Source organism: Neoarius graeffei, chromosome 12 (genome assembly GCF_027579695.1).
Source record: "Neoarius graeffei isolate fNeoGra1 chromosome 12, fNeoGra1.pri, whole genome shotgun sequence".
Taxonomy (NCBI): Eukaryota; Metazoa; Chordata; class Actinopteri; order Siluriformes; family Ariidae; genus Neoarius; species Neoarius graeffei.
Genome location: NC_083580.1, coordinates 1,825,573 through 1,853,072, shown reverse-complemented (window position 1 = coordinate 1,853,072; position 27,500 = coordinate 1,825,573). Strand labels below are relative to the sequence as shown.

General features: G+C 41.5%; 1 protein-coding gene and 1 non-coding gene across 5 annotated transcripts in view; both read right to left on the bottom strand.

The window, feature by feature from the left end:
* LOC132895110 (ral guanine nucleotide dissociation stimulator-like) overlaps positions 1-27,500 on the bottom strand; it is a 54,113-nt gene that overhangs the window by 18,462 nt on the left and 8,151 nt on the right. The window contains exons 1-2 of one of the 4 annotated variants that reach the window (XM_060935314.1): positions 27,344-27,500; positions 331-635 (exon numbers count right to left, since the gene is read on the bottom strand). The exon at positions 27,344-27,500 is cut by the window's right edge and continues 136 nt beyond it. In XM_060935314.1, the coding sequence (XP_060791297.1) occupies positions 331-635; positions 27,344-27,439 (401 nt within the window). In that variant the 5' untranslated portion in view covers positions 27,440-27,500. Of the gene's footprint in view, positions 1-330; positions 636-16,385; positions 17,121-27,343 lie in introns of those variants that run through there. The other 3 variants (XM_060935313.1, XM_060935316.1, XM_060935317.1) reach the window with 3 other exon arrangements.
* On the bottom strand, positions 2,316-2,388 carry trnak-cuu (transfer RNA lysine (anticodon CUU)). The gene has a single exon. It is a non-coding gene; the product is annotated as a tRNA-Lys (tRNA).

Below are 27,500 nucleotides of genomic sequence, written 5' to 3'. Positions count from 1 at the left end.
TTTCATCAGTCTGTTTCCAGATGTTTCTCCCAGGTAAACCGGCTAGCAATCTCTCTCTCTCTCTTTCTCTCTCCCCCTCTCTCTGTCTCTCCTTCTCTCTCTCTGTCTCTCTCTCTCTCCTTCTTTCTGTCTATCTCTCTCTCCCCTCTCTTTCTCTCTCCCCCTCTCTCTGCCTGTCTCTGTCTCTCTCTCTCCCTGTCTCTCCCCCTCTCTCTGTTTCTCTCTCTCTCTCTCCCCTTCTCTCTGTCTCTCTCTCTCCTCTCTCTGTCTCTCTCGGTCTCTCTCCCCCTCTCTCTCTCCCTTTCTCTCTCCCCCCCCGCCCCCCCGTACCTGTTGAGCAGGAGGTCGAGCACCTGGTTGGTGGTGGTGAATGAGCGATATGTGCAGAGGAAGATGGTGACGTAGGTGGAGTCGTTCTCTCTGAAGGAGGAGACCATGTACTCCACCAGCCTCTCCAGCGTTCCCGCCTTAATGGTGCGCAGTTTACTCGTCTCGTACAGACTCAGCGCTGAGTCCGAGTCCACGCCCAGCCAGCGCTGCCCCTTACTGACTGACGGCTGCACCTGCACCCTGCGCACCGAGATGGAGAACACGGCGCCGTCCTCCACCTCCTCCCCCAGCTCCTGAGTCGCATTCTGAACACACACACACACACACACACACACGTGAGAGGAGAGATACAGCTGAACACTAATGCTGAATCTAAACAGAGAGAGGATTAAATTATTGATTGTTGTATGGAACAATTTCCTCATTGCATATTTCACGAATTTAAAATTTACACCATTGCACGGTGGTGTAGTGGTTAGCGCTGTCGCCTCACAGCAAGAAGGTCCGGGTTCGAGCCCAGCTGCTGGTGAGGGCCTTTCTGTGTGGAGTTTGCATGTTCTCCCCGTGTCCGCGTGGGTTTCCTCCGGGTGCTCCGGTTTCCCCCACAGTCCAAAGACATGCGGTTAGGTTAATATGGGGTGGTCTTGGGCTGAAGTGCCCTTGAGCGAGGCACCGAACCCCCGGCTGCTGTAGTATAGCTGCCCCCTGCTCTCGGTGTGGGTGTGTGTTCACTGCTTCAGATGGGTTAAATGCAGAGAGGAATTTCACAAGTGTATGTGTGATGAATAAAAGTTGATGCTGTTGTTCTTCTAAATTGAATTAATAAAAGGTGATGCCATGTCAGGGACATGATGTCAGAGTGGGTGGAGCTAGTTTCCTGAAGCAAAAGTACATATTTACATCACAGAGGGGAAAAGTAATATTAATGACAGAAGGGCAAGTGAATAAAACTCAATATTTATTAAAAATTAAAATTAACCTCCTAGGGCTTAGCGGTCACATGCGTGGACAGCACTTTATGGAAATTTGGAACAAGAATCCACATATGTGGACATACTTTTTCTCTAAAAGTACATCTTATCAAAAGATGATGCTTAGTTTTTATTCTAATCAGGTTCTAATAAGCCCAAATAGCAAAGAGAAATAAAAAATGCATGTAAAAAAAACAGCTTGGGCCTTAGGAGGTTAAATTAAGGGGTCTTTGGTAAGAGGTTAGGGATCATTTATTAACTTTTAAAATATTTCATTTTTATGATAGAATTTCTGGTACATCAGAAAAACATCAAAAAAAGTGTAAAAAAAAATCCACAAACAATTATTAGAAAATATAAAGAATATAATGAATAATTAAAATTATTCAATAATATTCAAGTTTATTAATATATTTCATTAATTATATTAATTGATGTTTAATTTTGTTTTTGTTAAACATAAAAATGAATAACTATGTGGTAAAGTTAATATCAGGCTCCAGATTCAAACAATCAATAATTTTTCATCTTAAATTCTATAAATGCGTCATGGACGTAAATTTATTTCAATAAACTGAAACAAGGGCAAAAAAGAGAGAACACTATGATGAATAACGAGAAGAAAATGAAAAAAAAAAACAATCCAACAAAAAGTGAAATATTATGAAATACAAATTAGTTGAGTCTCAGAAAAAAAGTTAAAAATTATAAACAGATTAAAAAAAATAAAGTTCTGTAATATAATTTCCAGTGATGCTTGTTAGTTAAATAAATAAATAAAGTGAGCTGCTGAGCCATCCACATCTCCTCACAGACAGGAAGTAGATGTGTGTAAACACATAGCGCTCCCCGGTGGACGGGTCGATCACTCAGACTCACTCACACACACACGCTGCGAACATTTCAGTGTGTAATGTTTTCTGGAACGTGTGTGTTTACTTCCTGGTGATTCTTCTGCACTGCTGTCAGTATTTGTTTAGAACTTTTACACACACAGAATAAAACTTCACTCATCGCCCAACGTGGGGCTCGAACCCACGACCCTGAGATTAAGAGTCTCATGCTCTACCGACTGAGCTAGCCGGGCTGGGAGACTCCTCCTGCAGGGGCCCCTCTAACCCCTCCAACCCCTCCGCCGTCCCCCGGGTACAGTGCACATACACACACACACTTCATTTGGTTTTGTTTCACTACGTATGGTTTTATTTGTTTTTGTTTTGTTTCATTCTGCCTCCTTGCCCTTTTATTTTCCTTTATGGTGCTGTTTTGCTTTGTTTCGAATTTTATTTTCTGTGTCTGACTTTTTTCCTCTTTTGTTTTGCTGATTTCTTTTGATTTTTTGTTTGCTTTACTTATTTTTTTGTTAAATTCTGATATTTTTGTTTTATGTTGCTGTTTTGTTTTTAATTATTATGCTTTTTGTTATTCTTCTTTTCACACACACACACACACACAGTGCTCTGCCATCTGAAGGCTGGAGCTGAACCAGTGCAGCTAACAAAACACACACTGTTTATCAAATGAGAAAAAAAACCCACCATAAAAACCACCATTCAGACCTCACAGTGTGTGTGTGTGTGTGTAGGGTTTAATGTTTTACTAACACACACATCGATCCATTGATCTGGTCGGTTGGTCAGTCGGTGTGTGTGTGTGTGTGTAAACTTGAATAAGCACTGTTAATCATCAGGACTCAGGTTTGTGATCTGTGAGAAAATCCTCCACTGAACTCGACAGGACAAACGCTTTCACACTTTCATTATTTATTTCATTTTGTGTTTTTTTGTTTGTTTTGCTTTTTTATTCTGTTTTATTTTGCATTTGTTTTCATTAGCTTTTTTTTGTTTTGCTCTGTTGTTCTCTCTCTCTCTCTCTCTCTCTGATCACACACTGATGTTGTTTTCCTCACTCTCTCGTGCTCAGCTGACTTGTGAAACTATGAAGAATAACACTCAGTTAACCGAGCGGCCCGTCCACACTCAGCCATAAATCTCTCTCTCTCTCTCTCTCTCCACAGATATTCTGTAATATTGGGGTAAAGAAGCTCCTCGATATTCCTGCGTTAATGATTTACACTGAACTAAATAAATCTGGCACAACGCCCCTCCACTCTGCGTGTGTTTAGGTTGCGAGACAGTGTTCCGTAACCACAGGTGTGACGTGTCGCAGTGGCGCACTGCTGTCTAGTGTGTCTTATTTACACATCGGAAATCCGAACACCCCGATCACACCAGCGCTGAATTACACACAACAGTGATGACGGAGTGTTGCAGTGATATCCATCCACCTTTAAGAAAGCAACACACTCAGTATATAACACGTGTGTGTGTGTGTGTGTGTGTGTGTGTGTGTCCTTTAGCTGAACAGCTTTTCAGGGGAAACAAGTGTGTTACAGAAAACTGCACTCACACAGAGAGAGAGAGAGAGAGAGAGATCAGAGTGAAGGGTTATGAGGAGGAGAGGAGTGGATGGAGAGACTCCTGCAGGAAACATGTTTGTGGATCTGAAACATGTTGGAGGAGAAAGTGAAGAGAAACAGGAAGTGATGTGAGACAGAAAGACTTGCGGATCTTAGACACTGTAGACACAGACGTTTGAATTCATGCTGAAAGAAGAATGCCAGTGATGAAAGTGTCACACCCCTGTCCCACCGTGCTGGCTGTCCCTTTTACACACACACACACACACACACACACACACACACACACACACACACACACCGATTCCGGCTCTGTTACTACCAACCACTCAGCTCAGAGGAGGAACAACACACACACACACACAGAGTTCCACATTCAGATGCTTTATACAGAGCAGGATGTGGGAAAGGGGTGAGAGAGTGAGAGAGATATTTTAGAGAGAGAGAGAGAGAGAGAGAGAGAGAGAGGGAAGGCTGTAGACAGACAGAAAGAAATCAATGTTAATCAGAGTTTTTCTCGTTTTTACTCGGCAGCTTGTTGTCACTCTGTATTTGCTGTTTCAGTAACTGGACTGTTATTATCCCTCGTTCCCTCTGTTCTCTCTCATTCTCCTGCATGACCGCCTGCGTCTCTCTTCACCCACAGAGAGAGAGAGAGAGAGAGAGAGAGTGAGTGAGTGAGTGAGTGTGTGTGTGTGTTTACACCTCGCTCTGTTTCTCTCTTCATGATTTGGATCAGAAATGTTCCAATAGGTTTTTGACTGACACACAACAACAACCCCCGATATGAATTTACAAGAATTGACCAGCAAAAAGCTTTAATGTGTGACTCATGGTTTTGGGTTCATGTGCTGGAGATAAATCCACAAACACACCGCTGTTTAAAGGTCATAGGCAAGGGTCGGAGGTGAAACGTAGAATATCAACTTTATTGTCTAGAAGAACGACCCATAAAGCAAATTCAATCTTCCTGGTGTCTAATTTGCATCTAAAATTGAATAAAACGGTTAAAATATACTGTTTTGCCCAATTTCCGAAGGTTTGTTTACATCTCACTTATGCGCACTTTCAGCACCAGGGGCCCGTCGTCGTGACGTCATTTAAGCCAAACAGACCGGGAGCAGCTCTGTGTTCACCTGCGAACCGAGCACACGTGTACGGACTTTGGTCGTGAGAGGTTGTGTAAAATGTCTGAAAGCCAGAGCAATTTTGAAGTAGGAACTCTCCAAATTGAATACTGAGAGGTGAAGCCATATCTGTATGACCCTATGGCCGTTGCGAAGCAATCGGTGAATGTGTCTCACTGGTTTGACCGTGCGGCCTCGGAATCGGACAGCGACTCGGCCGACTCTGATCGCGGTGACCCCGGACCTCAACAAGACTCGCGCCCAAACGATTTATCCTGGTAGTTATGATAAATTCCTACTTTCGCCGTAATACTAAATAAGAGCCGTTTTGAAGAATAATTAAACCGCCTCCCTAGTGGATATAGGGAACGATTACTGGACAGTGCGCCGGTAGGCCACATTAGCCTGCCATCCGCGGCATTATACTATTTATAGCCGACTCTAAGCGAGGAAATATCCCTTTGTCTCATTTCCACAATGATTGTACAGTGATTGTACAGGATCCCTCAGGATTCTTGACTTGTCAGTTGCAAGCAAAAGTAAAAATGTTTCCCTCCAATCTTCTCCTTTTTGCTTCAGCGTTGCTGCTCCGTTTCTTCTTTGACTGCTTGATTTTCACGCGTACAATCCACTCTCTCCGCCTCGTCTCCTCTTCCGGAAAAAGCCAACCCTCTGGCTTCACGCACACAATCCACTCTCTCCGCCTCGTCTCCTTTTTCGGAAAAAGCCAACCCTCTCGCTCCGCCTCTTCTCCTTTTTCGGAAAAAGCCAACCCACTCACTCCGCCTCTTCTCCTTTTTCGGAAAGAGACAATCCTCTCACTCTGCCTCTTCTCCTCTCTCAGGAAAAGGTAAAAACTTCTTCCTGAACCGGTCCCGTTGTTACAGTTCACTGCACAACAATAAAGCATGTTTTTTTCTTTGGAAATTCCTGAACGCGCGTCTGCACTCAAGCCGAACAGCAATGTAAGTAAACGGAAGTGGACTCAACTCAAGCGGTTTGTTTGGCTTAAATGACGTCACGTGCCGAGTGGTCACGAAAATAGCCGAACAGAAATTCGCCGCAATCTGCGCCAACTTATTTTAATTATTACTTATTAACAATACTTCTTGGGACCAGAAGAAAATTACAGAGATTTTTTTAACATATAAAGTTTCAAATGTGCATAAAATTAAAACCGCTGCCTATGAGCTTTAAAGTCTTATGGAACGCAGTGTGTTTTCACCATGAGACAGGAGTTTGTTGTCTCAAATATCACGAGATAAAATACAGACGAGACAAAATGTGCTCCTCTGAGGTCTATCGTGATATTTTCCTTTAATATTTATTATGCGCTCTACCTCTTTTACACACTAGGTGGCAGCAGCAGAGGTGTTGCATGCTGATTTACTCGTCCAAAACGTGAAGCGAATCAGAGGGAAGCGTTACGGCACACGGGTCAAACACACGATCTCGTTTCATTCAGCCAGCGTGAGCTTGGAAATAATAATCCAGAAATGGTCCACAGTGCACTACTGCGCCACGTCTTCACTCCGTCCAGGACTCACAGCACGAACGCCACGCAGCCACCTGAAGGTCGTTCCTGTAAGGCGCTGTATATACACCGTATATTTTTTCTGTTTGTCTTCCATCGACACAAAAGCAAAACTCTTCTAAAACATCCGCAAAGGTGAAGAGATTTTTTTTTAAATTTCATCATTTGTCTTTTCAGCTCTTAACGTTATTCTTAAGATGTTTGACGTAACATTTTGAGACACCGTATCGCCACCTACTGGACAGACGTGATCATGTGAGCGTTTTCAATTTTATTATTTTTTGTGGATGGAAATATTCTCAAAAATGGAGGATTTAAAAAAAACATATACGTTGTTTATCATTATACATATACTTACACTTCAGCTAAACTGATCTGAAGAACTAAAAGAAAGAAAGAAAGAAAGAAAGAAAGAAAGAAAGAAATACAGACATTCCCAACATTTCTTCAGGATGTTTCGACGGGAAAAAAATTACATTTTAAGCTTTAGTGAGTATAAAATTTACCAAAAAAAAATGTAAAAAGCAAATTGAGATCTCAGCTGTCACTGGAGTTCTCTACAAAACCTCGAGTCGGAATATTAAACGGTTCAGAGTGCAAAAGAGCCAAGGAGAAGAAGAAGAAGCAGAAGAAGGAAGCCCAGTTAGGACAGGATTAGTTTCCCTGCTCGTATGTAAAACAGTTTAAAAAGCATAACATTTATTTAAAAAGTGGACATTCCCAGTGGGCGTGGCTTTATATTTTAAAGAGTTTGTCTGATCTCTTTTCCTTTAAACTTTTTTACTTTAAAGATAAATCACAGGACGAAATGAGTTTCCTTCGCAGGGTGGCTGGGCGCTCCCTTAGAGATAGGGTGAGAAGCACAGTCACTCGGGAGGAGCTCGGAGTAGAGCCGCTGCTCCTCCACATCGAGAGGAACCAGCTGAGGTGGCTCGGGCATCTTTTTCAGATGCCTCCTGGATGCCTCCCTGGGGAGGTGTTCCAGGCATGTCCCCCCAGGAGGAGGCCCCGGGGAAGACCCAGGACACGCTGGAGGGACTATGTCTCTCGGCTGGCCTGGGAACGCCTCGGTGTTCTTCCCGAGGAGCTGGCCGAGGTGTCTGGGGAAAGGGAAGTTTGGGCTTCCATGCTCAGACTGCTGCCTCCGCGACCCGGTCCCAGATAAAGCGGAAGAAGATGAGACGAGACGAGACGAGATAAATCACAAAGTTAATTTTAAATGACTGCATTTCTCTCACAGATGTAAATAAAGACAAAGTCGACCATCTGAATCCTGTAACTGCAAACTCATCTCTAGCTAACTAGCAATCATTCTTTAACTACCGCGAGACACCGCATGCACAGCTGAGTCTCGTATGATGTCATCATCCATCCCGAACGCTAATGTTCTCCTCCCCGGCGGTGTAATGGAGTCAAGAGCGACGTCTGAGCTGTGAGGAGTTTATGGAGACGTCACTAAAACGAGGAGGAGAAGGAGAAAGTGGAACCGAAAAAATCGAATCAGTGTCTGAAACTCAGAACAGTCTGAGAGACTTAATCACGTTTCACACAGACAGACGGAGGACAGACAGATGGTGGGAAAAATGGAGAAAGGGAAGGAGAGACGGGCTGCAGGGAGAACACTTTATGAAAAAGATTAAAATCCTGACACTAATGGCCCTTTTCCACTACCCTTTTTCAGCTCACTTCAGCTCGCTTCAGCTCACTTCAGCCCGACACGGCTCGCGTTTCAACTACCAAAAACCAGCACGACTCAGCTCGTTTCAGCCCTGCTTAGCCCCTAAAACTTGCACCGTTTTGGAGTGGGGCTGAAGCGAGCCAAACCGTGCCGACTGAGGTTGGGGGCGTGAGCAGACACTCCCCTGTGCACTGATTGGTGAGGAGGCGTGTCTTCACATGCCCACACACGCCCCGCGAGCACGCTGGGATCTGTAAACACCGCAAACCCGGAAGGAGAATAATTATGAATTACGAGAATTTCTGAAGCCTTATGCGCCTCGCCTCATCTATACGCTCTTGCCAGTATCTGTCCGCGTTGTCGGTGACAACAAGCCACAGCACCAAGACCAGCAACACTAACGACTCCATGTCATCCATGTTTATTGTTTACTATCCGGGTCGTGAGACTACCGCTTAAAAGCTCACTGAATCAGTGACATACAGAGCATCGTGGACGAGTTCGCGGAGCGCAAGGCTCGTCGTATGCCCTTCAAATAATGCGCGCAGTAGGCTATTGATGTTTTATTATGAGCCATGTACAGTATGTCGCCTAATGTTTTTTTGTTTCTGAGTTACATGTTCGTTTGAAGGACTTAATGTACAAAATAACATAGTTGCACCCCGGAGTGTTGAAATTGGTAAACACAGTGCATTCAGTGAGGTTTGCACCGCCCTCCTTTTATTTCTGACTCTTCCTGTCACCACTCTGAGCGCTCATTCGTATGCCCTTCAAATAATGTGCGCAGTATAGGCTATTGATGTTTTATTATGAGCCATGTACAGTATCCTAATGTTTTTTGTTTCTGAGTTACATGTTCGTTTGAAGGACTTGATGTACTAAATAACATAGTTGCACCCAGTAGTGTTGAAATTGGTAAACACCGCAGTTGCGGACATTTTGTAGCCTAAAATGATGTTATGATAAGCTTTAATAAAGGGCCCGGTCATTTGCCCCGCCCCCGGCCCGGCTCTGACTTGTTCCGCCACTGTCACTGATGTCACTGTTTGCGCTGCTTAACGACATCACGTGACGTCCACCCACTTTCGCTAACTCCACCCAATGTGTCCACCCACTTCCAGCCAGCACGGTTCAGCGCGGTTGTAGTCGAAATGCAACTCCAACAGCCCCGCTCAGCCCGACTCAGCTCGACTCGGCACGGCACGGCTCAGCCGCGTTTGTAGTGGAAAAGCGGCATAAGTGAGATGATGTAAAATTACCAGGTAAAAAATAAGGATGCACTGAAACTCTGGCAACTGAAAACGGCCAAAAATGACCCTCTTGTTTCTGTAAACTGCTGAAACACTAAAAAAAAAAAGGTTTATCTGTTTTAATTTGCTTTATTTATCATCAACTCTCGAGTCTTTGCTCCAGTAACGTTTTAGTAACAGATTTCTCATTCATTAATAAATAATAAACGTTTTTAAAATAAATAAAAAAAGGCATTGTTTAAGCATTTTCAAGATTTTAAAGCAAAATAAATTATTCCAATTGAATCTTTTTATTAATGAATATCTGAAAATGCTATACAATAATTCAATATTATTATTCATATTTAATTATTTATTTTATAATATTAGTCATTATCATCACTGGTTTTATATTAACTTTAATCTTAACAATTGTTTTATTGTTAATTTTACATTTATACTGATAGTAATTAATTAATTATTTGATGATATTTTATATCATTAACAAATATATTATAGTATTTATTAATAAATGTATGTAAATGTTTATGCAATTTATTAATATATCAATGGTAAGTGAAAATAATACTGAATTTATGATTACTCATTTAAATGTTATTAATTTTAAAACCATTAATATGAATTAGTTTTTTGTAAATAATAATATTTATTAATTATGACTATTAAGACATTACTATTTCGTAAATTAATGTTCAAGTTTATTAATTTATAAAATTATTACAATAAAATATTTTATTAATAAAATGAAATAAAATGGGTTGTAAATTGTACAGAAAAATACAAAGTAAATGAATAATTGTTTTAAATATCCAGCCATTTCAGACAAGAATTTTTATTTTGTGTGTGTGTGTGTGTGTATAAACAACAAAACATCTAAAGTATGATTCCTGGTCATCATCGGAGTGATAGAGGAGTCAGCAACAACAACAACAACAGCAGCAGCAGGAATTTTCACCTTTAAAACCTTAATCCTGTTCTGATTATAACGAGATTTTAAATAAAGAAAACGAGTAAATCTGTGAGCTCGACATGAGCATTATCACCATCATCATCATCATCATCACTCAGCTTCCTCAGAGCATCAGAGAAATGAAGAGCAGCAGATAAAATGTCCATCAGAAACCCGAGCACACTGAGCGGCAATGACTCAGCACTAACACACACACACACAATCTGCCTTCACGCAGTAATACAGAGATCTGGTGCTAAACCCATGGACACAAAGACGAGTTGCTAAAAAAGAGTGTTTAATTAATAACTAGCTCGAATGCTGCAGGTCGCTAATAAGCTAATCACAGAAATGAGCTAAGACTCTTTACCGCTCACTAATTACCATGATGTTTCTCTGTGCATTCAGTGTGTTTACGCTAACGCTTCTTTTTATACATAATATTTAACACAATCTAATGCTAGTCATTATTTTACAGAGCTAGCCGTTTAGCTAACGTTCTCAGACGACGTCACTTGTTTTGTGATTCTAGCTAGCTTAATTAATAGCAAAGAAAACCCCCAATGTACGCTAGCTTTATCAAAGAGTTCCCTGATGTTCCACGTTTAATATACTCCTTACATCACTATGGCAACAAGGCTCGTAAACACTTAAAGATCGATTACACTAATCTAGCAATAATCAATAACTCACAGTCTCCAGAAGGGTCTAAGGTCAAAGGTCAGAGTGGTCAGACAGGGGAATGATGTCCTACTAATGGAGGGAGATTTTCCCTCTGAATAATTCATGCTAGTGTGTAAGCAGCTAGTGTTACTAAATGCTAGTCAATAAAAACATAAGGAAATAAATAAAAGCTGGCATTTTCATGGATGTACAGTACGGAGTTTTAGCTGATCATGCTAACAAGGACACTAAACCGCTAGCCTAACGCTTTCACGTGTTAGCTTGCAAAACTGACTGAACTGAATGTACTCATGAAAACATATTAAACAATAAAACTGTTTAGTGTGTGTGTGTGTGTGTGTGTGTGTGTGTGTCAGAGCTGCTGTGTGTGAGATTACTCTAAAAGGATTACAGGCCACAGGATTAGAAACACAACGCTCCTCTCCCTGGGGCTGTCTCTGTTCCCATTATGAAGTTGATTATTTTCCTGTAACAGCACATCGCCAGGTGTGTTATTCCTCTTACACCACGGCAACTTACCAACTATTACAATTTCTTTTCATTAAAGAACATCATACTTTTTTCTGTTTATAATTACATTTAATGTTTTGGATCCTAAAATGAGTTACTTCCTGTTCTCAGTTCTGTTATAGCAGCGATAAACAGTCATTCCCTTACCAGAGTGTCTTTATTCTCTTAAGATAAAAAAAAATAAAATACAGCTTGTTCCATCATGTTACTGAGAAACCACAAAGAAGAAGAAGAAGAAGAAGAAGCAGCAGCAGCAGTGTAAACTCCTCTGTTCTGAAGATGTCGGAAAACTTAAAGTTCCAGCTTCACCCCTGACTGTTACACAGCGCTCACACTGGAGACTCCTTCCAGAGACGTTATACAAGCACATCGAGTCCCTGTAAATGAGCTGCTGTTGCCAAACAATAAAGTATCAGAACAAGTGCATTAATATAAACCTGCACTACTGTCAGAGCTGCTGTTATAGAAAATTAATCAACAGAAACATTTTATTTTTAAAAATGTGCTATAATAACTAACATAACATCTCTCTCTCTCTCTCTCTCTCTCACACCTCCTAAATATTTAAAGGATGACTCAGGTCCACTGATAAATTACACTTAAATGAGTAACTCAGGGAGGGCTTTTTGGTAAGATCTGGCAACCCGCCTCACCCTTATTAATCACGGCACAGTCGTCTTTTTCTCTCTGTAAGAGAAGAGCCGCATGATTTCATCCAGTGGAGAGATTTCCGAGAAATGAGAGGATCGTTTTCTAAAGTGCCGGCGCTGTTATTGATGTACTGAAGCGAGAGAGAGAGAGAGAGAGAGAGATGAAGGACACTGTGTACTTGGCGGAGGTATTGGTTGGAGTTTTAGAAGAAAAATCTGTCATGAATAGGAAAACATTCTCTTCTGATCAAATAAAACTATCTACTAAAATCTTCTAAACTCATTTCTACAACTTTAACAATACACGGATCTATGAATATGCACGATATGCAAATCAGTCAACATGAATACAAGTTCAGGATCAGAGCGGTGCACTGTCATTACCCTCATACTGTTCCCACGACAACCAGCTTTCCTTCATCACTAACATTTAGCTCGCTTATCGTACATATGCCGTAGCTAAACATTTCCAGATAATACTTTGTTATCCTTCAGTAATTAGCATATTTCGCATAGAGGATTCTGACATCACAAAATGAGCTCAAATCAGCGAATCATTTTTGGTCGTTCCTCGGAGAATCAGTGAATCATTTCAGACATGACTGAGATTTATTCTTTTCTTATCGAAGCGAATCAATTCAGTCAAGACCGAGGTTCAGGCTTCGTTCATTCAGCGAATCGGTGTTTGAGTCAATGAATCATTTCTGTCACAATGGAGATTCAATCCTCTCTGATTCAGTGAATGAGCTGAGTCAATCAAGCTTATGATCACGACAGAGGTTTGTTCCTCTCTTGTTCAACAAAAACATTTGCGTCAGTGAAGTGAATCCTTTCAGTCACAACAGAGATTCAATCTTCTCACATTGAGTGAATAAGTGTTTGAGGAAGTGAAGCATTTCAGTTATGACCAAGACAGGGTCATCTTTTTTTCAGTGAATCAACTGAGTGAGTGAATCCTTTAGGTCAATGAAGACCCAGACTAGAGCTTTGTTTGAATGAATCAGTGTTTGAGTCAGTGAATCATTTTGCTCACAAATGAGATTCAGGTGGTGTTTACATTAGACCGTATCAGCGGATCATCAGATTAACGTTTTTAAAACGATTCGCGTGCACACAGCAACGCCAATACACGGATACGCTCGGCTCCGCAGGCATCCTGCGCTCCAAATCACTCCACCCTGAACAGCAAGTGCCCTCTGGAGGGTGCGCACTCCGGCCCTGCGCAGCTCACAGAGCGCGCGAGTGAAGCGCACGAGCAGTGATTCGGGACAAATAGCAGGAAGTGAAAGTCCGCGCCGTTTTTCAGCAGTCGCGTCACATGACCAACGTGGCATGACCAACGCCAGCGACTCAGGAAGGTGGATGTCACAGTGACGTTGTCCAATGACGACGTCAGCTAGAGCTCAGCACAGCAGATCCTCGTTCCTCAATGTTTACACAGCACCGGATCAGATACGTAATGGATTGAATACATGGGCCCTGGCGGATTCAAGTTGTTCCGCTTGTGGAGTCGTTTCCCGGCGTCTTAATGTGAACGGACAGTGCATCCGCTACGAAAACGAGACGGATACGGTCTAATGTAAACACCACCTCAATCTTCTCTGAATTAGTGAATAAGATGAGTCAGTAAACCTTTCAGTCAAGATCGAGATTTCTTCCTTTCTCGTTCACCAAGATTCATTTCTCTCTTGTTTACTGTTTGATTCAGTGAATCATATGAGTGAATCACGACCACGATTCACTCCTCTGTTGTTCAGCGTATCAATGTTTGAATCAGTGAATCATTTGGCTATGAGTATGAGTCAGTGAATCAGTTGAGTCAGTGGTTCATTTCATTAGACATGGCGATACGTCATGTCTCAGCGCATGTAACAGTTGTGTGTTGATCCGGGTGTGAAAATAAATCTTCTAAAGATGGACATATAAACAGATTATAAAATAACACAGAGCAGCAATGACCAGCCTGTGAATGAATCTGAACAAAATCATTTTGCTGAACTGATTCAAATGACTCGAATCATATACGGGACAAATAAACAGCTCAAACGCTTAACTAATCACGGATGAAAACCTTCCATTAGGTGTAGTGTCTGAACAGAAGGTTCTGAGCTCAAGTCCCAGGATGTCTGGAGAGCTATACGGTACGTTAGAGGATAAACAAAGAGATAAGAAAAGCGGATATCAGAAATCAGAGGACGAGCAGAGGTGAAGAACAGCACGGTGTGAAGCGGAGTGTGAGTGTGTTGTGTTCAGATACGGGGGACACGTCCACACCGTTATCTCTTACACACCAACGCAAACACACTGAAAATATGAACCACGTTTACTGCTAACAGGGTACTACTGTTGAGCAAAACACACGCCCTGGGGACAGCACTTAATTGTCATAGTGCAGAATTTATGGTGAATGTTTTTCTCTGTAAATCAGACAATGCAAAGGTTATACAAATACACACTACAGTTTGTGTGTGTGTGTGTGTGTGTGTGTGTGTGTGTGTGTGTGTGTGTGTGTGGTAATATCATCAAATCTTTCTCTGTGTCACAGTCACAAAGTGTATAACTAAGAGAAAGAAAGTGTGTGTGTAAGACAACGTGTCCAAGAGAAAGAAATGGGGAAAGCTGTAATCTTCCTGTGCATGCTGAAGAGGAAAAATTTACGCAAACACACACACACACACACACACACACACAGTCAGGTTCCATTGAATGTGCAATGAAGTGTGTGTTCGTGTTCATGGTCTCTTGAGAGTCACTCAGGAAGCACTCAGACTGAGCACGCTCTGATTACTCATCCCATCTCCATTACACACACACACACACACACACACACACACACCAATACATCAATACTCCCTAAATATAAACACTGCATTCAGCCATTACTTTAAAATAGACATGAGCTTGTACAGGCATCATACGACACCAATGCTGACACACACACACACACACACACACAGGTGTCTTTAAAATATCCTGTATGTACAGTGCTGTATATGCAGTTGTTTTGTTGAACTCTGTGCTCATCGGTCTGTAACAGTAACACTATCAGACTTTGACTTTATTATGATTTATCGTATCTCTGATTCATCATCACACCCCGACACCTCCAACCCACTGACTCTAATAAACACCACTTTCAGCCGGAACACACCACAAAGAACATTCATCTATAAACTGCCAGAACCCTCGCATGATGCAGATAGAGTTGTTCTGCCTGTTTTTGTCAATCATGGCATTAACAAGATTCAAAAATATTTCATTTTTGGCAAAAACAGGCACAAACAAACAGACAGACAGACAGACAGACAGACAGACAGACAGACAGACAGACAGATAGATAGATAGATAGATAGATAGATAGATAGATAGATAGATAAGACCACTCTTTTACTGTGACACCATGGTTTGTTTTCATTTATACAGCATAGCCCTCTCTCTCTCTCTCTCTCTCTCTCTCTGTGTGTATCAGCAGAATAATATATGGAATAATATCAATACCAGATTAATAACTAACTTATATATAAGGTAGTTATTAAACTAACAAAACTATATAAACTAACAAAAAGCTGGTTTCCGATAGCAAATTTTCCATCCCACATGGGGATCTTCTTCAGGCACTGTATTTAAACATGCAAACAGCAGTACATGGAGTTAGTATATATATATATATATATATATATATATATATATATATATATATATATATAATTTAAAATAAAAATAAGAAAATGATCAGCAGCAGATATATTTACACAGCCTTACTACTTATAACTTATTATAAATTATCGTTATTATAATTGTAACACTTCATATCATATTAAATGTTGCCAAATTAATTTATTAAATTATTTCTTAAAACATTGATTCCCTTTTTAGCTCATCCTGACAGTGTGTATTATTTTTCTTTCAACTGTTAACCTTGAAATTGTTTTTACATGTTTATTTTTTATGCATGAAGGATGCACTATATTATTATTATTAAAATCATTATTATGCATTAATTTCCCTTCACCTACAGTAGTCATGCCAGAAACGTTCAGTTTTACGTTAATGCATTTATTATTATTATTATTATTATAAAAACAATAAAAATATAAATATGCAGATAAATAAATACATGCATTTATTATGACTGCTATTATTATTATTGTTAATCAGTTAGGACATAATTAAGATCAATACAAATATAAATCTGTAAATAAATAAATAGACAGATCCATGCATTTATTATGATTACTACTACTGTTACTGTCGTTATCATTTGTTGTTGTTGTTGTTAGTACCTCGAGCAGGGACAGCTCGGGGTCCAGATGTGTGAAGCTGTGCAGCACAACTGGACCTTCATGATCCACCACCTCCAGCTTCACCCCGTCCCAGATGCTGCGGACCCTCCACGCGCTGGCATCGAACATGACGTCATCGGGGTGGAGGAAGCAGCAGCAGCAGCAGGAGCGGCGGCGGCGGAATCGGGTGAGGAGGCTCAGGCGGCTCCGTCACACCGAGCACCGGGCTTTCAACACCCCAGCTAAATCCTTCAGAGCGCGCGCGCACATCTCACTCACAGCATCGCGGGGAATAAAAGCCTGCGCGCGCGGAAAGCGGCTCACACCGACCGCCGGAGGCTCGCGCGCGCTCAGGAGGAGAGAAAAGCCCCTCGCGCAGACCCCGCCTCCTCCACCCCCGCACAGGGTGGGCTGCTTCTTCTTCTTCTTTTTGGTCTATAACCACGCCCCTCGCTCTATCTCACACCCTCTGATTGGTCAGTGTCCGCTGCACGTGAGGGTCTTCTCCCGCGTGGCTATTGGCTTAACATTCCCTGAGAGAACCCGACTGATCAGCGTCCAGCGCTCGAGAGTCTTCTTAATGCGCTGTGATTGGTCAATGTTCAGAGCACGTGAAGGAGTTCTAATAATGCGCTGTGATTGGTCAGCGCTGCAAGTCCAGCGCTCGTGACAGACTTCTAGAACACAGCCGAGCAGCGAACAGTCCGAGCCTGACAGGAATCCGGGACTGAATCCTCTTAAACGATTCTCCGAATCCTCTTAAACGACTCTCTGAATCCTCTTAAACGATTCTCTGAATCCTCTTAAACGAGTCTCCGAATCCTCTTAAACGACTCTCTGAATCCTCTTAAACGACTCTCTGAATCCTCTTAAACGATTCTCCGAATCCTCTTAAACGACTCTCTGACTCCTCTTAAACGACTGTCCGACTCCTCTTAAACGACTCTCTAACTCCTCTTAAACGACTCTCTGACTCCTCTTAAACGACTCTCTGACTCCTCTTAAACGACTCTCTGACTCCTCTTAAACGACTGTCCGACTCCTCTTAAACAACTCTCTAACTCCTCTTAAACGACTCTCTGTCTCCTCTTAAACGACTGTCCGACTCCTCTTAAACAACTCTCTGACTCCTCTTAAACGACTCTCTGACTCCTCTTAAACGACTGTCTGACTCCTCTTAAACGACTCTCTAACTCCTCTTAAACGACTCTCTGACTCCTCTTAAACGACTCTCTGACTCCTCTTAAACGACTCTCTGACTCCTCTTAAACGACTCTCTGAATCCTCTTAAACGACTCTCTGAATCCTCTTAAACGCCTTTATTACAAGAAAAAAATAACCTAGTGTCTTTTTTAAAATAATCTACTTAATTTTTTTCGCGGTGCGGTTTCCATCAAAGCCTGCGCTCTGATTGGCTGGCGAGCGGGTCCGTATCCTACAGTACAGACCCCGGTTACGGACCTCTGGCGACTCGCTCGTTCACAACAACAACAAACATAGTAGCATTTTTTATCAACATTTTTTTTATAAGATTTATTTATAAGATTATCAAAAATCTTATAAATTTTTGCCAGCATTTCTCAGGAGAATCGCATTAATTTTACAGCATGGATAGCGATAACGACATTCTTCACAGCGAAAGCGAGTTTTACTACCCTGAGGAAGAAGAAATAAAAGAAAACATTTCAGGAGAAAGCTAAAAACCTGTAACTGTTGCTAACGCTGAGCAAAAACATGGCTGAATCCTGAATGACTCCTATTTGTATAAATAGGGGACTACATAGGCGGCAAAATGTAGTGTTTTCCTGCCATGGAAGTGCACTTGTATACCGAGGAGGAAGCCATTTGCATTACAGCCGTGAATGAGGATTCAAAATGGCGGCTCAAGTCTGTTTTCCCTTTGGGGCGCTCTCGTTTTCTGTTAGAATTTGGTAAAGAAAAAAATAAATATATTATTTACCAGCTTAAGGTCGGTCCGTATGGTGAAATACCGTGACCTCGGCCTTAAATACTGACCTCAGCCCAGAGGGCCTCACTCAGTACTTTCAAGACCTCGGTCATGGTATTTCACCATACGGACCGACCTTAAGCTGGTAAATAACATATATATCTTTCCATCGTTATTTGGTACCTGATTGTTAACTACAAAACGATTTCTTGCTCAGATTCGAGTGCACCAAAAATGATTCGAATCTTCGACTCACTGATTTGATCAGTTTTTGGCAAGCCATTAATAAAATCCCACATTTGTAATTTGTCTATTACAAATAATTTCATCAAACACACAGTCATAAACATTTGGGGTCAAAAAGATTCTAAAATAAATGTAATGTAATTTATACTGTGGATATAATATAAAGGCCTGCTTACATGTCCCTGTGTGTATTGCATGGTAATAAATGTTATTCTTGTAATAACGGTGTAATAATCATACACAGCAGACATGTATTAAATAACGGAAATGCAATTCGTCTATCAGATTTTCAGGGCTACTTCCAGCTTCATCTTGCATTCCAAAAGCTCCCCCCCATATTTATAAACAATAAAAAGCCATTTCTAGTATCAACGTTCATCTCAGTATACGAGCTATCCATATTGTATCTTAAAGTTTTAGTTCTCTAATTTTATGATGGGCGATTAGTAAAGGACTTGGTCTGTAGTGAATCGTTTTTGTGAGCATTAAATGATTCGTATATTTTCATCACCATAAGCTGAGAACACTCACTGGCCACTTTATTAGGAACACCCCTACACCCACCTGCTGTTTTATTTTCTGCAGTTCTGTAATCAGCCGATCCCTCGACAGCAGCACGATGCATCAAATCACACAGATACAAATCAAGAGCTTCAGTTAATGTTCACAATGTTCAAACATCAGAATGGGGAAAATTGTGATCTCACAGGGAAGTGTGACTTTCTTTCTTTCACTGTGGTATGGGTGTTGGTTTGAGCCAGATGGACTGGTTTGAGTATTTCAGAAACTGCTGATCTCCTTCCTGGGGTTTTCACACACAACAGTCTCTAGAGTTTACACAGAATGGTGCAGAAAACAAAAAACACTGAGTGAGTGAGCGACAGTTCTGCGGGTGGAAACAAACGCCTTGTTGATAAGAGAGGGTCAGAGGGAAATGGACAGGTTCACCAGTTTGAGCTTTTTTTTTTTTTGCCAGGAAGGATATAGTAACTCATATAATCACTCTTTACAACTGTGGTGAGCAGAAAAGCATCTCAGCATGCATAATATGCATGACTACGGTTATCCCAGATGGCTGCCCTTCTCATTGTTCAGGTGCACACTGAAGTTCTGTTCATGTCTATAAATTAGAGGAAGTCCCACTGTGTCCTTCAGCAAGTGTGTGATTTTACTTCAGGTTCTTCTTCACACACACACACACACACACACACACACACACACACACACACACACAAAGTGCTCTGGGGTTCCTGATCAGAAAGTTCTAGATAACAGAAATCCCCACACTTCACTGAATACTGGCTGTTACAGATAACAGAAGGTCTTTATTCAGAAAGTTTAAGGTACTTTGAGAAATTAAGAGTCAGAATGTTAAAGATAAACGATGTACTTCACTTCACCGTGCCTGAGAGTCGCACTGTGTCCTGTGTGTGACATCACTGAAATACTCGATGTGGTCTGAGGCAGATATTTAGCGACTGAAAAGAGTGTTGGTGAGACACACATCCATTTGGTGTCAGCTACATTAGCTTTGTAGCGCCAATGCAAAATTACAGTGTCTGTGAACAGGACATGCTGACTCATCTTTTATTGTTTTTGAACGGAGAAGTTTCTGGTCTCTCATCTCTGAAACACAGCGAGTTCACTGTGAGGTGATGGAGAATGGAAACACAAACTGAACCTATTATGAAATGAACAAAACAGCTCTGTAACTGGGTCGTTACTGTTTGAGCAGTGTAAAAGTGCTTACACACACACACACACACACACACACACCTCCTCGAGAAGTTTTGGCTGCTCTACTTTGCACATCTGGTGTGTGTTATGTGTGGGCCGAGCCACTGCCGGTAAGCGCCGAGACTGAAAACACAATCATGGAGCCGAGGAATGCAGCAGGGGGAGGGGACACACAGCTAGTGGGAAAGGCAGTGTGTGTGTGTGTGTGTGTGTGTGTGCGTGATGCTCTCATTAATTACAAAAGTGACTCACAAACATGCATGCTTTGCATAACTACATGCAGGAAGTATGTTGATTATGTTGCAAAGAAAAGATGCGTGCGCGCGTGTGCATGAGTGGTCTCAAAGTTAAAAAAATTAACTGTCTTAATGGGCGTGGCCTAATATTCTAATAAGTTCTTCCATCCATGTGGTTCAGTATCTAAAGATACATCAGGTTTTTCATGTATTTCTCTCAGAAAGTTTGACTCAGTCAGAAGGTTCTAGATCCCTCTACTCAGGACTGGTTATGTTCTATAATTCCCTACTCTTCACTATCTGCAGAGAACCGACGATGAACAATCAAAGGCACATTATCGGCTGAGGAACATGAGAAGCGCTGTGATGAGATAAATCTGCGATGTCATCATATCGGATTTGCTGACTCACAGCAGTGTGACTCATGTTTAGAACCCAGCCTGTGCTGAATCACCTCAAGGTCATCCCAGGCTGTTCTTCAATCTAGAACCTTCTGGTCAGTCAAGTCACTCTGTTATATTTATACGGAATAAAGGATGTTCTGTGTGTGAGACGCCATGTTATTGTTGTGCTGTGCTCGCTTTCTTCTACAAGCTCCGCCTCTTTTGTTCCATGGTGCATGATGGGATGTGATTAGATGGGACAGCTCATTCTGATCTCAATGCAGGATTCACCAAGTTACCCACACACACACGCACTTTCGTACACATAGTGTTCACTAATGAGTGCACTAGACTAAAGGAATCGGGCGTTGTAATGCCAATCTCTCCATCTCACTTCATGCCTGCATTCTTCCCCTTCTCAAGGATAAGCAATGAGGAGTACTCTCCTACACACACACACACACACGGCTGGAAATGAGGCTGATCTAATTAACCGGACTGCTTTTATCCTGCCGATGGCTAGCATTGCTGGAATTGCTTAGCATCTATGCTAATCAAATGAGGGGTGATATCATTAAGTGAGTCACCGTCCTGATTTACTGTAAACAGAAGCAGCTTCAGAAAAACGAAAGGAGACATCTCATCCCAAACGCAGTCGATCAGCCGAGGCGTACTCAGTGTGTGAGGTTTACAAATGATTTTAAAATGTGTAATTATTGACATGGTGAAGGTTTCTATACGGAGATGTTTATTTCACGTTTTATTCATGGAAGGAGTCTCCAGTGTCAGCGCTTTGTGACAGTCAGTGTAAACTGCTGTGGTATAAGAGGAATAAAACACTTGGGGACGTACTGTTATAGTAACATAATCAACATTAGTGGTGACGTTAACAGTGACCCCGAGTTACACCACACCAGCACTACGATGGCAGTGGGTGGGGGATGGGGTGTAATAATCCCAAGAGAAAACTCAGAATGTCTGAGATTAAAGCTGTAAATTTATGAGAGGAAACTTGGAAAAATATCATGTAAAGGAACCAGATCGCTTCTTCCATGGAATAAAACCGTGTTCTATTCCCTTCTAGCGGATTTCATTCATTTGGTTTGATAGCATGCAATATCGTTAGCATATCGCTTATCCTACGTGTATTACGTCACTCTACCCAATGGAGAATAAGCGTTGAATATGGTTTACAATATTGCATGGTTGTCAAGACAACATGATGTCAGTCACACATCAGAGACATAAAACGTCCATGCTAGCGAGCGACTGGGACAATTTGTAAGCAAACAAAATGGCTGCCACACAAATACGGAAGATTTTGAGAGAATTTTGAAAGAGAAAGGCACACTGAACACCTGAAAGGAACGTGCATGTATAATAATATTGTCTGGCTTTTTTTGTGGTCTATCAGATATATTCCATTCAGCTACTCGTCTGTGACTCGTTCAATATCATGCTCGCTGAATGGAATATATCTGATAGACCACAAAAAAAGCCAGACAATATTATTTAAATCAAGTGCTGAGATTTTCAACTACATTTCCCAGAATGCACTGCAGCCAGGAAGTCAGGAAACATGAGAGAATTTTTTCTTGTATGTTTATAACTTCTTTGTAATCTTAGCATTTCTGATTTTTATCTTACAAATGTATGACTTTATAATCTCGGAGAATATCCAAATTTATTCTTGTGTCTTAAATATCGGAAATTCAGAGTTTTTTCTCAAGCGATCACCCCCTGCCTCAGCTCCGTTTTTGTTTTTTAGCCTCCAGTGACCCGAATACGCCGTTATTCTGCACTTGAAAAAGAGAAAAGACCTTTTCTGTAGCTTTTAGTGATTAGTAACGTTAGTAGGTCCTGTCCTTTGAGAATCTTTTACAATCACAGAATCACTTCTATTCCTTCCTTTTTTCCTCTCTGAGCTCAATTCCCAGAACCTGTGGAATATTTTAAGAATTCTGAGAAACGGGTGTTCAGGTATTGCTTCCGAGGAAAATCCCTCCCTGTAATCTGTTTTTACATCACCATGGCATCAGAGCCAGGCACACCGAGCGGGGATCTCCCAGGAGTCGTCAAAATCACTCAGTTCCTGTGACATTTCTAAGATGTGACACATATAAAAAACAGCTTGAAAAATGAAAAAAATCCTAGACTGGAAAATATCACGTCTCTTTTGAAAGAATTTTGTCAGTGAGAATTATCTGACCACGCTGACGTGAACTTTTATACTGATTTATGAAAATAGCACAGTACGATATATTATATTTGTTTGTGCTGTACACAAAAAATGTGTGTCCATTCTATGACAGGGCGGCACGGTGGTGTAGTGGTTAGCGCTGTCGCCTCACAGCAAGAAGGTCCGGGTTCGAGCCCCGTGGCCGGCGAGGGCCTTTCTGTGTGGAGTTTGCATGTTCTCCCCGTGTCCATGTGGGTTTCCTCCGGGTGCTCCGGTTTCCCCCACAGTCCAAAGACATGCAGGTTAGGTTAACTGGTGACTCTAAATTGACCGTAGGTGTGAATGGTTGTCTGTGTCTACAGTATGTGTCAGCCCTGTGTACCCCTTTTCCACCAAATCAGTTCCAGGGCTGGTTCGGGGCCAGTGCTAGTGCTGGTTCACAACTCGTTCAACTTGCGAGCCAGCTGAGAACCAGTTTGCTTTTCCATAGCTCGCGGAGCTACGTCATTATGTCACTGTATACATCATTACGTCGCTGTATACGTCAGTTACGTCGCTACGTTTGCATAAACCTTGGCGCGAATATCGAAGCAAAAACAACACGGAAGCAGCAGCAGCAGCAACAACAACAATAATAATAATGGATGACTTCGCGTTTGTACAGCTGCGGCTTCTCGTTGCTTAAAAATGGCGATCTTTCGCGGTCTTGTTATTGTTGTTGGTCTTAACAACTCCCCCCCCCGCTGACGTAAGCGGTTCTTTCCTCTGGCCCAGCAGAGAGTTGGTGCTAGCCTGGAACCGTTTTTTCTGGCCCCAGAGCCAGTTCTTTGTCAGTGGAAACAGAAAACCCGGTTCCAAACTAAGCACTGGCCCCGAACCAGCCCTGGAACTGCTTTGGTGGAAAAGGGGCAGTGATGACCTGGCGACTTGTCCAGGGTGAACCCCGCCTTTCACCCGTAGTCAGCTGGGATAGGCTCCAGCTTGCCTGCGACCCTGTAGAACAGGATAAAGCAGCTAGAGATGAGATGAGATGAGATGAAATCCAAACTGTTTTCTTCCAACTTCTCTTTACAGAGCAGAAATCACAGGAACATTTCTTAATTAATATCACAGCTTTAACTTGTACAGATAATAAACACCTTCTCATATCAGAGAGGTGAAAGCTCAGCGATGATTGACTGAGTCACAGCGGTGAATGCGAGTGTGAGCTCAGTCCTCCGTGTTTATGTTACAGTTCATCCAGGACAGTGAGCCGAGATAACGACTCCTTCATGCTGGGATCACCTCACAACAGGCTTTTAGCGCCATGACCCAGAACTGACAGATATCACACAGCAGGAGGCCATTTATTTTATCTCTAAAAAAACAACATCCCTGATTATTTTCTTCAAAGAAGCTGAAAGAGAAAGACAGAGGAATCTGATTGCCTACAGAGACGGACTGAATAACAGGAACGTCCACGAAGTCTGAAAACAACCCTCTGTCTCAGGCCTCAGGTCAGTTCATCAGACTCGAAATGGAATGCTGCAAGGCTGATTGACTAAATGACAGCATTTCATGTGAAGAGAAAATGGTGAATATTTCATTTCCTTTACTGGAAGCTAATTTCCTGCAAGAACATCTTTAAAAATGAAAAACCTCCAGAAATGATGCCTTGTTCAGCATAACAGATGGTAAGATATTTCAGATTTATTTTTACATTTCAAATTATCTCAAACTGTAATTATCTCATACTCATGTATTCTCTGATAATGCATCATCATCATCAGCCCTGATCAGCCCACTGCAGGGTGAAGGCCTCCTCAAATTGGCGCCAAAGATGTCTATCTTGTCCTGATGCAATCCACTTGTTACCAATTAACTTTGTGAGCTCATCACTCCGTTTCAACTTCTGCCTTCCCCGGTGTCTTGAGCCCAACCCCTCTCTGTCAAGTGCATCATTCTTGGGGTGAACAACAGCAAGTGGCTTTGGTGAATCTTCTCCAACCAACACGGTCTTGGGCAGCATTCCTGATCTCTTCCGAACTCATCTCATGTTCATTACTCAGCAGCTGAGATACCCTAACTCTAGATACGTACTTGTTGAATTGCAACTTTGGTCTTCCTCTTGATGTGTTCCTGTGAGTTGAAGAGTATAAAGCATACTTTGACACCAGATCTTTTGTGGGTCTCCATAAGGAATGGCCAAGGAAGCATAGTTGACGATCGATGATTATGATGATGATGATGACAGAGAGAGACTTTGACTCTGTTCGCTTGTAAACATCTTCATTGGGCACATGGTCTTCATTCTTTATCTCAAGAATGATTCTTAAGCAAGCAGTTTGGAATGAGTTGATCTGGTTTTCAAGATGCTTCGTGATAATCCAGGACTCATTTCCATAGAGAAAGACACTCAGGACAGCTGCTCTAAACAGGTTGATCTTCATCTTGAGTTCAGTGCTTGAAGACCAAAATTTCTGAAGCTTCCAAAAATGCGCCCCATGCTTTCCCTTTGTGATGCTTGATGTCATTTTCTGTTGAGGCAATGTAATAACCCAAGTACTGAAAATCCTTCACCATCTCAAGTTGTTCACCTTAGTGGAACAGTGAAACATCTGGGAGGTTGTATGCGATGGCTTTGGTTTTCTCAGCATTGATGAGAAGTCCAACTTCCTTGGACTTCAAAGTCTCCAAGGTCTATTCCAACCTCCAAAGTCTCCATTCTGTGACATGTTTAGTCCACTTATTGTCAGATGTTCGTGCAAGGTGGCCAGCCCATCTCCATTTCATTCCTTTGATTGTCTGTATTATGTCAGTTACTCGAGTCTTGTTTTTTGTTAATCTTGTTAATTAATTATTAAACATTAACATACTCTCTCAAACTGATATTATCTCATACTCATATACAGTATTACTTTTATATAAATTTTATACATGTTCTGTATGTTGGTATGAGAATAGGACATAATAATTATGTCCTATTCTCATAATGTCCCATATTTCCGTCTATCGATCAGCAGTCATCAAACTCACTGATGTATCTCATTCTGTTTTACTGTACTACATTATCTTGTACATATATTAGTATCTCATACTGTTATCTCATATTGACTAATATATTCTCATTTTAATATTTAGTATTGTGCAATAATTTAGTATTAGCATGTTAACATCCTCGCAGTCAGTATGCTAGCATTAGCTGTTAGAATGCTGGCTGTTAGCATGTTCGCCATTAGCATGTTCCCATGCTAGCAACCTTGTATACCTTAGCAACCACTTCCGACACCATAGCAACCACCTTGCTGCTTCGCGCGCAATACACCACATTCTCATCTGTGAATGCACTTTCTAGTTATTTATGTTCATATTCAGCCACAACCCTGAAACAAATTAACTTCTCCACATCTGTAAATATATATATGTAAAAAATTTAATTTTTTTTAAAAATTATTTTAATTTGGTTTAATTTTAAGCAATAACAGCACATTTTCTGTCTTAGCTTGATGCACACACACTCGTTAAAACCGGACGGTGGCTTTACGGTGACATGCACTGTTTAAATGTTAAAAAGCTGGTTATTAATGATATATTAATATCTGTCATATTTTTATTTTTAGCCCCATGTGTTTTGAAGGCAGGACTCTGAAACTCCCATCATACTCTCCAACTAAAACTAATGGAAAGATCCTTGGACTCTGACAGCTCTGCTTCCTCCCTAATGACTGGGGTTTTTAAATTTATTTTTTAGAAAGCACTTTCATCATCTGTAATTTGGCAAAACAAGACACATCAGTGATCCATCATCCGTCCTGCTGCTCTTTACTGTCTCTATCGATCAGCCGAGTCGTCAGATTCACTTCCAGACGTTGGCATAGATTCATTTTATTCTCTGATATTAATTCAGTAAGATGTTTCGAGTGAGCCAGCGTTCTCAACCAGGAAGTAGGGCCTGAGCAATGAAGGCTTTTTCCCACCAATGCTGATAACAATAAAAAATGCCTGAGATTTCCAATAACTGATGTTATCAGCCAATACACAGCCCTCGAAACAAAAAAGACAAACATGTTCTCATTCAAACAGAAAAGTTTTTAAATATTGTGAATAGTACAAAAACAGTCAAGCAGCCTAAATGTATGTGAAAAACATTTTTTTGAACGCTGTCCACAACAGAATTACTTTAATTAGACCTGTACATATAACTATAGCTTAGAATAGCGTAGGATAGCATAGGACAGCGTCTCGCCTACCAGATCGTCCAGGATGGACAGATGGACGTCCAGCATGAATATTCTGACGGGCTGAGCGAGGGCTCTCTGCAGGCTGTACACCGGCTTCATCTCCATTCTGCTACTCAGTTTTTCATCCTTCACGTCTCACTTCTGCTGTGATTTATCTTCCCTCTGT